This window comes from Sceloporus undulatus, chromosome 2, assembly GCF_019175285.1.
Source record: "Sceloporus undulatus isolate JIND9_A2432 ecotype Alabama chromosome 2, SceUnd_v1.1, whole genome shotgun sequence".
NCBI classification, from domain to species: domain Eukaryota; kingdom Metazoa; phylum Chordata; class Lepidosauria; order Squamata; family Phrynosomatidae; genus Sceloporus; species Sceloporus undulatus.
Genome location: NC_056523.1, coordinates 159,773,068 through 159,784,406, shown reverse-complemented (window position 1 = coordinate 159,784,406; position 11,339 = coordinate 159,773,068). Strand labels below are relative to the sequence as shown.

The window sequence follows — 11,339 nt, the reverse complement described above, 5'->3', positions numbered from 1 at the left end:
CTACAAGATCCCTTTGCCACTAGATTCAGTGAGACTTACTTTGCATTAAGTTTGCACAGCAACACACTGCATTGACATTGTTATGTTACGCTATCAAGTCAGCTCCAACTTATGACAACCCTATGAATGAGAGACCTTCAAGAAGTCCTGTTATTAACAATGTGGCTTCAGGTCTTGCAGACTCAGGGCTGTAGCGTTTTTTATTGAGCCAATTTATCTGTAATACTGTACAGTCTTCCACTTTTCCTATTGCCTTCAACCCTTGCCAGCATTATTGGCTTTCCCAATGAGTCATGTTTTCTCATCAAACTGCATATTAAACCACAACTCCAAGAATAACTGCTTATTTATTTAAGAAATTTGCATTTGGCTTTTTCAGTATAAAATTGCTCAAGGTGGCTTACAAATACAGCTGAAATAGTTATCTTAATAAATCAATAGTGACAATTGTCTAGTTCCTCTTTTACAGTCAGCCCTTCATATCCACAAATTTTTTTAATCCATGGATTCAAACATCCACGGCTTGTAATATTTGGGAAAAAAAGGTACCTTTCAAACAGGAAATCTTGATTTTGTCATTTTATATAAGGGGCATCATTTTACTATGCCATTGTATTTAATGTGACTTGAGTATCCATGGATTTTGGTATCCATGGGAGAGTCCTAGATCCAAACCCCAGCAAATACCAAGAACCCACCGTACAGGTTTCTGAAATAAAAATACACGTAGATAATACCCACCGGCCCAGTTTTAACAATTTGCTTATTTAATAAAGGTAGTCCCTACCTTGTACAGAAAAAACAAAGATTGACAATGCTCATTATTTTCCTGTGTCAACCTGAAGAGAAAGACAAAGAGAAGACTCATGTGTTATAAGACTTGCAGAGAAAGTGAACCAGAAGGCCTTGTTCTCTTTAAATTACTGCGTCCTTGATAAGCAGAGAACCAGAAAGCCTGAAAAACAGTGGGAGATTCTATTGGCCATTTAGCATATGGACAAATGGAATGGTCTGTTATAGCATGTGTATCCTCCATCTACCAGACATGGACATTTACTTTATTGGTCTACAGTTCCCTAAATCCTCCAGCCAGTACAGTACTTGCACTCAAAATATGACAGCTTCAAAAGTTATGCTTTGGTCCCTAAATATATTAGGACAATAGAGTTCCAGTCATTTAGTTTTACGTTTCCTTATCTCCATGAGGAGCTCATAGGCAGCCTGCACTTCAATAAAACGTCTCTCCGCCTCTACAACCCGGTGTCGATTGTGATCTGGATGCCAAAGCTTCACCAGCTCCCGGTAGCTCTTGTTGATTTCTTCAGGTGTAGCATCATCATGAATGCCTAAGACCTAAAAGAAAGAAGAAGGAGGGGATGTGGCAGAAACACACCCTGTCAGAGATATGAGATGGAAAGGATGTTCTCAAAGATCTTGTAGACATGGCAGTGGACCCAATGATGCCGCAGTCAGGCAGGCAGGGGTGAGGGGTATGCAGTACGCACAACTGTCTAGATGAGTTGTTTAAGCTGAGAGTCCTATGTACCTAGGCCTTGGAAAGGGTTTTATTTTGTTTTGATTTTTTCTGGAGATTCTGAGAGTGGTAGTCTGAAACCAAACGTTTCCAAGTTCTGAGTATCTCATCATCAAAACATTACTGATGCAAAAACATGGAGACTTCTTGAGGAATCAATTGTTCTTAACCTAAAAAGAGGCCTGTGACCTCATTGGAATGGAGACATATTGGATTACAAAAGAGGGGTCCCTGTTGAAATGCAAATAGACTTTAAATTTTCTGGACTTTGAAAAACTCCCTATTGCCACAGGGCCAGAAGGAGGAGGTGCCTGCTTGCAAAAGATATCCCCCCCCCCATCATACCATGTTTACTAAGGACTGAAACAACATGCAGGCATCTGACTAACATCTCCAATTGTTTTTTCTCTCTCTCTCTCTCCTGTCTGGTAACATCTTGCCTGCTGAAGAAGCCCAAGGAGCTTCAAAAACTTGCAACAAGTATATTGTGCATTTTGATTGGCCAATAAAAGTATCACTGATGGGTTTTTGTTTGGATTTGTTAAATGGCCAACACAGCTACCCCTGAATGTTTTCTGTAGACAAGGAGTGGGGAACAGGTAAAACTAACTCCCATAAGCCCCAGACAACACAGACAACAGAAGAGGATGATGAGAGTTGCAGTCCACCAACATCTAGACTAGAGGCTAACACATTCCTAATCCTTATTGTAAATGAGGTACAGTGTTTAGTTACGCTGGGCATCTGCAGTTCCATAGAATTTTGGGGAAGGCAAATGTTTATTCACTCACTTCTCTCTTTTCTCTTGCATTCTGCACAGCCCAGGTCTCCTCCTTTTAATCCTCCCAGTTCCAAAAGCATCAAAGACCCTTTCTTGTCAGCCTTCTCAGGTCCTAAAGGCTTTGGTTTCAACTTTAAAATAATAAATGGACAGTTTTTTCCATGTAGTTTTTGCTTTCTTTTTAGTTTTCATGTTCTGGCCTTTAAGACGACATTCTCTGGTTAAGGGTTTCAGGCAATAACTAATGCTTTGATCCTACACACTTACTACTTTGGAGTACCTTTGTACTATTAAGATCCTAAACAGGAAGTAGATGGGTACTGGCAAAGCTAGTATGACAGACAATTATTCAGATAGTTTACTTCTCTTTTCTTATTTGTGCTTTGAACTTTTTGGTTACTCTTTGTTCTGAATAGTTAGTTCTAACTTTAAATTACCTGATCCTTGGCATCTATTATATTTAAAATGACTTACTCAGTGATTCCAAGGCAACAAAATCACCAGGTGGGTGGCAACTGTGGGAACCTTTCTTTTTAGAAGCTGCTAAAACAAAATATATTTTTAATTAGGTTATTCATTCTTTTCCCCCCCTCATGTATTATGTTTATTTCTCTAGTTAGATTTTAGGTCTTACAGTCACATGCTAGATATTTTTTAAAAAAAACATCTTGATTCTATATTGTTTTTGCTTTTTTTAATGTTGCCTTGTTGCCATTGGCTTGTACAGTTAATAAAGTATTAGTTTTGGGGCACATTATGCTACAGTCTTATATTAGGCTGCATCCACACTACAGAAATAATCCAGTTTGGCACAATTTTAACTGTCATGGCTCAGTGCTATGGAATTCTGGGAACTGTAATTTGTTGTGGCGCTAGAGCTCTCAGATAGAGAAGGTGAAATGTCTCAAAAGACTAGGCTTTCCAGAATTCCATAACATTGAGCTATTATAGTTAAAGTGGGGTCAAATTGGATTATTTCTGCACTGCGGATGCAGCCTTTAACGAACAAGGTTTCACTCAAAGAATCCTTGCAATTGTAATTTGGTGAAAGTGCTAAGAATTCACTGTTAAAGATCTTAGTGCCCCCCACCCCACTTATCACAACAACAGTTTACAGTGTTCTCTGTGGAAAGGGAAGGACTTTTAAACTAAGGCCTTACCTAGATAGCTGACAGGGATGGCTGTGCTGAGACCAACTGAAGATGTATTGAATCCAAACCCCACTTAACCTAAGGATGTTGGAAATTAGTGAGGACTACCTTGATGTAGGCCTAAATTTGTGCTGAAATAGTGGCTGTGTCCCTGCCTAGGAAATGTTTGGATCTAGCATTACTAGATCCAACCTTCCTTGTGCTGCTCCTTCCCCGGTCCCTTTTTTGGCTCTTTGGCTGGCTGATCCCAGCTGCCAAAGTAATCAAACCAGCAGATCTCTCTTCCATCTGATTTATGAGATCATTTGGCATGAGGGGATTATGCAAGCATAAAGGCATTTTGCATGCAGGCAAATGCTGATCAGAATGCACAATGATATAAAATACATATATAACAAGATACTGTAGTGTACATGACTGGACATTGACTAGACAGTGTAAAGGCATACAGTCCACAGTATAGATGTATTGGTTATGTTCTCTCCCCCCCCCCCAATTATTTATATGATACAGTACAGTGTTTGCTATTGTGCTGAGTCTTCCTTTTATTTGTACTTGATAGCATTTATGTTGTTGGTAACTGCTGTCAAATCAACTTCAACTTATGGCAACCTTATGTGAGACATCCAAGTCACCCTGTCATCAACAGCCCTACTCAGGTCGTGCAGAATAAGGGCCTTGGCCTCTTTGAGTCTATCCACCTGGAAAGCAGTCTTCCTCTTTTCCTGTTGCCTTCTACCTCACTAAGCATGATTGCCTTTATTAGTGAGTCATGTCTTCTCATGACATGGTCAAAGTATGACAGCCTCAGTTTACTCATCTTGGCTTCTAGGCTTGATTTGCTCTTGGACCCATTTATTGGTCTTTTTAGAAGTCCAGTATTCACAGAACTCTTCTCCAGCATCACATTTCAAATGAGTTGATTTTTGTCCTATCGGCTTTCTTCACTGTCCAGCTTTCACATACATAGAAATAGGGAAAATGCTGGCATGGATAACCCTAACTTCAATATTAAATGATGTATGTTTATAATTCAGGAAATATCTTTACACTCTGCCTTTATACTGAGCTATTGTTGTATGAGTAAGAGCCAGTGTGATGTAGTAGTTTGAGCACAGGACTATAATTCCAGAGACCAGGATTCAAATTCCCGTTCAGCCATAGAAATCCACTGGCTGACCTTGGGCAAATCACACAAACACAGCCTCAGAGGAAGGCAAAAGCAAGCCCTCTCTGAACAAATTTTGCCAAGAAAAACGGTCGCCTTAGGGTAGCCATAAGTCAGAAATGACTTGAAGGTACACAACAACAGGTTTCTGTGTATTATGTGACCTGTCTTAGGCAATCAGGTATAATATATATGTTTTACAAAACAGTGGCGGGTTACAAACGGCCCTCAAGGGGCTGTTTTCCCGCCGCCGCCATTCGCTGCGTAGGGAAGCCCCAGCGGCCAGACCGCGAGGCTTCCCCGCGCAGCAAAAAAGGAGTGGCGAAATGCCGCTCCTTTTCGGAACGCGGAAGTGGCGCCGCGAGGGGTGGAGTGCGCCCTCGCGATGTCACTTCCGCCACGACACGTCTGGACGCACAGCGTCCAATACGTCAAAATGGCGGCGCCCATGTGGATGGACGCCGCAAAGAAGTCCGCGCTCCGCACGTACTGGGAGGAAGGGCCGTCAGGAAGGTAAGACCCTTCCTAACCCTAATACGGCCCTTCCTAACCCTAGTACGCACGGAGCGCGTACTTTATGGGCGTTTGTAACCCGCCAGTGTTGCCAGTTAACATTTTGTGATATTTGACTAGCACTATTGCTCATCTGTTGTTTGGCTATATAAAGGCCAACAATCTGCACAAGGCCAGCTCCTGCCTATTCCTAGCCCTCCACAGCTACTATATCTTCGAATTTGGTATGAACTAACTAACTTGAGTTAGTTAGAAGAGCACTGTGCAAAGGGATCATGTAACCACCTTTGAGACTAACTGTGTAAAAGGAGCTTTAGCAAGAGTTTTGGTACATCCCAGATTCTTCCCTATCAATGATTGCAAGCCTGGATTTCTAGAAAAAAATATTTTCCAGTTTTGGAGGCGGGCTAGAGGAAGATGATTTCAAATGGCTGGGGTGATTAACATTGGTGTGGGAGAACTGGCAGGCAGGAATGAATTTTGATGGAGTGGACAACTTGTGGTCTTTTAGATGTCATCGGGCTGCATCTCCCATCATGCCTCTCATCTGGCTATGCTGGCTAGGAGTGACAGAATTGTGGTGCAACACATCTGAATATCACAAGTTGTTCTCCCCTGAATTAAGCATCTTCTTCCTGCTTTCCAGTTTTCAGGTGCCTTCTGAGAGTTCCTCCCTCTGCCTCATGAAGAAGGCATGAGAAAGGGAATCCCATGTTTTACTCAAGAATTCGTCCCATCCTAGGTTTGTTGTGAGGATAAAACACCCTCAACATCTCTCATTTTTTGCAGCTGTCTTGTCCTGCTCATCACGTTCTTTACTGGTGTCTGTTATACTTCAAACTGCCTGTTAGAACACCTCCATGCAACCAGGTTGATAGAAATAAAAAGTGTAAATAAAAATAAGAACCAGTTTTAAAATTCAATTCCATAATTTTCTTACGATGTCTATTTTAAAAGACTGTAGGTCAATCTCAAAAGAGATTCTAATTATAAAGCCTCTAATTATAATCTATAAATATGTAACAACATTTTATGGAAATGGGAGATAAACTGCTCAGTCCTATTTAGCCAATTGTGTACATGAGGTCAACCACTCCGCTCTTGCAACACATAGACATAAGAACAATGAGCAGAGAATTTGAAGAAATGGACTTGAAATGAATAAGAAGTCTAGATATAAATGCAAGGGATCCCATTTTTATGAATTGAAAATTAACTTGGATACAATTCAGAATAATTGCTTAATGTCAGCCTACCTCTCTGAATAATAAGGTTGTGTCAAACGATAATGCAGTTATACTGAAAATGATGATTAAACATAATCTACCTCACTAGTGGCATAAACTATGATTTAATCACTAAAATTGAGTCCTTCAGAGAAGCAGTTTAAATCATGTTTTTAATCAATTTAATTTAAATTTCATTTCCTTTAAATCAAATCAACCTTATTGTGAGGCCTCTGTTAAATCCTTAAATCCTTCCTCAAAATACAACTTTTCTGGAAAGCCTTTTGAACCAGGGTGAACAACTTCTGATGGTGGCATTAGCATTCCACCCCTTGATATCCTATCCCTGCTGCTGAGTTACTTGATGCAAACTACTTTTGCACTTGGAACCCAATCTGAAGCAAGGGATGTAAGCTGGGGACAAAGAGAGAAAGTGGGAAAAGGAGAGAGAAACTGGGAGACTTTTAAAGAGCTGAAAAATTTGGGACGACAGAGGATTAACAAGGACCATTCCTGCGAAGTTGGAGGGTTTGCTATAAAGTAGGCTTCACACAAAGAATACTAAGCCGAGTAGTATGGTAGTGTTGCGTACCTTATAAGCCATCTGCTGCCTCTCGCTCTGGAAAGACTGTACGAATGCAAAAACTTTCTCCCAATCCTGGAAGGAGCCACCACTGAAACCCATCAACTTCCATGCATGATATGGTAGGAGAAGCACTGACTCCAGAGTGCCACTCAGTGATGGAAACACACTGAGCCAATCCAGCATAGCTCCAACACCGTTGGCTATGTAGGTGGCAGTAACTGCTGTGTTGTAGAAGGCACAATAGGCCAAGGGTGTCGTGAAAGCCAAGTAGGCCAGGCCCAATCGGTACAACCGAGCACTAAGCTTCTCACGGGTATCTCTGCTGGCTTTGTAGTGTCTGTGCCGCTGGGCTGTCACACTTGTGGTAAGAGTGATGGGCAAGATAGCCACAGGACGGCCATAGAAGATGGGTGCAGTTATGAAAGCAGCCAATAGTGTAGCCTGAAGATCAGAGGCTTGGTCACCCACTGTAGATACCAGGTGAACTCCAAGGCCCACAGCCAGAGGCAGAGCCAGAAAGTAAAAGCCAGGTAGAGTTGAGAGGCCAACAAGGGCCACTAACCCAAAGTAGATCCCCACTACGGCTTGGCCAAGGAAGCGCACAGGGCTGAAATGTGGGGGATCATCACAGTGCTGTTCCATGGGACAGTTGGCCTGTGTGACCCAACCAGGCAGCAGCCACAGCTCCCAGAGCCACCCAATGCCAAAGCCCCCCCAAAGTCAGCATCCACAAGAGTGCATGGTTATCACGGCCCAGGTAAAGATGATGGAATCCAGCAGGGCCTCCCAGAGCCCACAGGGCAACAGCCACCAGAAGTCGCTTGGCCATCACCCACCAGGCACTCTCTCACTGCAGATGGTGTCTTTTGCTGCAGCACATTTTGCTGACTGCCAAGAACCCTGCGAAAGAAGAAACAGGGAAAGGTAGCAACACTTGCAAAGCATAAACTGGGCCTATGAAGGTGCCAGGCCATTAGGTCAGGTTGGGCGATGGATGATGCCAACATGCCACACCCACCTTCCAGGGGGACTGGCTTTGTACCAATCCTGCCAGTAATTCTTTCTCACTTCCTTTCTGCTGGTTATGTAAGGAAATAGGTGTTGAAGACCATCTTAAATAAAAGGAAATATGTTTTATTATAGGAAAAACACCTGAAGGCAGAGAGATATGGTTAGGATGCTATGACTAGCTAAATGCCTGAGAAGAAGAGGAGGATATGAAGTCATCCTGAAAATATTGATCCAAGCAAGAAAGAGGCCACTGAAACAAGAGGAGGACACCTTTTCCCTCTGTAGAAACATACTCCTTGGTGCAAGCCACTTCCAACACTTTCCTGGCTTTCAAATGCTTACAATACTTGTATAGTACTAAGCACAGGGCTGGACAAAGTGCTGCATGCAACCTCCAAGGCTTTCTTTGTGGCCTACCACATATACCCCACCCAACCAAAGCAACCTAAGAAAATGAGCTTATATATAATTAGATGGGGGGGAATGAGCCATGGTTTTGCATTCTGACAGTTGTAGAGGGAGGAAGAGTCTGACCTCCTCCCAAGATCAACACTGGAAGTGCCAATCCAGTCACTTCCGGTTTTGGTTTCTTGTATTTTTGCAGTGTTTTTGCTGCTTTCAGGACCAGGGTGGATACCAACAAAAGCTAGGGACACACATTTTGCTCCTACCCCTCCTAAGTTATCCAGCTCTGAACTAGCAGGTGCCCACAATACCAATTTGATTTTCCTGGCAACCACCGGTTGTGTTGGGGGAGGTTTGCCTCAATGCCTTGCTAGGGCTTACCTTCAAGATAAGGTATTTCTTAGCGACAGTGCTATACATTCCCCGAACTCTCCAAACCTCTCATATGCTGAACCAAGGTCAACTCAGCTTACTATTTAGTGGACTAACAGGAGGAATCTGAACAGCACCAAGTGCAAGCATTCAGCACAGTTCAGAGACAGAAACAGGACTGGTGATGTTTGGAAGGCCTTTAACCTGCACTGTGACTACAAGCAAGAGTAGTACAAATGGGCCAGGGGTCCAGCTTGGTGCAAATTTGCTTCCCATGTGCCAATAAACAGCCTTTCCAGAACCATAGTCACATACCTTTTAAGATCACTCCCAGCACAGAAGTGTCAGCAATCTCATCCGGGCTGTTAATGGCAACTCAGAAAACCTTTGATCTCCTGGGGATAGCTTGCTTGGACTTTACCTCCCTCTAGGGAGAGTGGGGGGAGTGCAATGGGATTGGGCACAGGACATGAGTCAGGAGGAGGGGGGAGGAGAGGGGAAAGGGCAACATGGCACACATCCCATGTTCCTGACAGTGCTAGAAATGTAGTGGTTGTGTAGAAGCACTCTGAATCCCATCGCAGGAAAAAGACAGGAGCTAAATCCTTGAAATAAATAAACTGTATGGAGGAGAAACAAACAGTAATAGTTCGGTGTCAGAGTTTTCTTGTGCCTTTCAGATTATGTTTGCATCGATCAGACTGATATTGTCATTGGTGCTTCTACCACTCTACACTCAACACTTACCTTAATTTTAAAGCTGCTGCCTCGTGATGAATTGCAATTTTTAAAAAAGTAAGTACTTCATTACTCCAGGGCAGAAATAATTTTATTTATTCACTTATTTATTTTATATGCTGCCTTTCTTCTGGAGTGGGATCCAAGGCTGCTCCCTGATAAAATTGGTTAAAAACATACCCATATAAATTTTAAAACAATTAACATAATTTCATTTAAAATAATATAACATTATGTTTTAAAAAATAAAAAAGTTAAAAAATAAAAATAAACACAGCACACACCCCAATAATAAGAAGCTACCCTGAGAGAGATTAGATAGTAAAAGCCTGCTTGAGCAACAATGTCTTTGCCTGCCAGGGGAAGGAAAGCAGGGAGGAGGCTAGCCTGGCTTCCCATGGAAGGGAGTTCCAGAGGGTGAGAGCAGCCACTGAGAAGACTCTCTCATGTCCTCACCAAGTAAGCCTATGATAGTGGTAGAACCAAGAGATAGTACTCCTCTGAAGATCTTGGGGTTATGGCAGGTTCATATGGGGAGATATAGTCTTTCAGATCATCTGGACTTAAGCCATATAGGGCTTTATAGGTGATGACTAGCCCTTCGAATTGTGTCCAGAAACAAACCAGTAGTCAGGGATGTGGTTTTAATATGGTGTAACACTCACAGCCCAACTCTGGCTTGAGTTTGCTGTGTGGGTTCAGGTGTATAAGGCTGGTGAAATGACCACTCAGTCCTGGTCTCGAGAAAGGTTATTTTCTTTAAGTAGATGAGATAGGAAAGAGGAAAATATAGGTACATAAATCACACTCCAGTCTCAAGCACAAGCAAGTTAACATACACACAATTAAATGCAAATAAAATAAAAGAAAGATAAGCCAAACAGGCACATCGTAGCTTCAAACAAGTTAACATATCAAAAGGAAAGAAGCCAGACACACAGCATCTTTGCCCAGCTGCATATCATGATGAAGTACACACACACCTTGTTCATGCAGGGTCTACAAGCTTGTCTGAAGGGCAAAGATCCTTTGTGTGTTGTCTTCTTCTACAAGCTTCTAGACACACACACAGTATCATCTACCCTATATAGGTAGGGCCCAAGGAAAGGGGGGAAGGTTCCCATGACAACTAAGCAAGCTGTTTATCCAATCTCCAGGTGCCAGGATGGACTAACATCTTATCTCTTAACACTGGAATGCCATTCCTCCACCTCCTGTACCATGTCACTGCATGGGAGAACTTTCCTTGACCCATTCTTCATAGGATAAACAAGGCCTATCATGTCTAACACCTGCTCCTAATAATATTTATTTATTTATTTATTTATTTATACCCCGTCTTTCCCTTTCGGGGATCTAGGCGGGTAACAACAGTCCAATATAACATTTAAAAACTATATAATAACAGTAGCAGTATCACACATTACACCCAGTTGCATAGAGAATGCAGCTAAAATTAGGAGCACGGAAAAATATTTACAGGAGTGGCCATAGGAAGAGACAGTGGGTAGGTGAGCAGTTTAGGTTCTCATTTTGGAGGTTAGTCTGGGAAGGCTTGCCAGAAGAGATCCATCTTTATCGCCTTTTTAAAGGCCTCTAAAGATGTAATTTGGCAGATGATCTCTGGTAGGTCGTTCCACATTTTCGGAGCTGAAAAGGTCCTCTGGGAAGTTGCCACCAGCTTGGTTTTCTTTGGCTGTAGTAAGTTCCTCCCAGATGACCTGAGTGTGTGGGAAGGATTGTATGGGGATAGTATAACTGGTCCCAATCAGCATTCTGGCCACAGCATATTGGACCCACCAAAATTTCTGAACAGTTTCCAAAGGCAGCCCCATGTACAGTATTTTACAGTAG

At 42.4% G+C, this 11,339-nt stretch overlaps 1 protein-coding gene across 1 annotated transcript; it reads right to left on the bottom strand.

Annotated features, from left to right (window-relative positions):
• Positions 1 to 328: 328 nt before the first annotated feature.
• On the bottom strand, positions 329 to 9,179 carry DNAJC22 (DnaJ heat shock protein family (Hsp40) member C22). Its single transcript, XM_042454836.1, is given in 5 exon segments — positions 329 to 1,353; positions 6,966 to 7,673; positions 7,675 to 7,859; positions 7,978 to 8,071; positions 9,063 to 9,179. Coding segments are annotated over 3 exon segments (1,002 nt in total). The 5' UTR covers positions 7,789 to 7,859; positions 7,978 to 8,071; positions 9,063 to 9,179; the 3' UTR covers positions 329 to 1,173.
• Between the last annotated feature and the right edge of the window lie 2,160 nt (positions 9,180 to 11,339).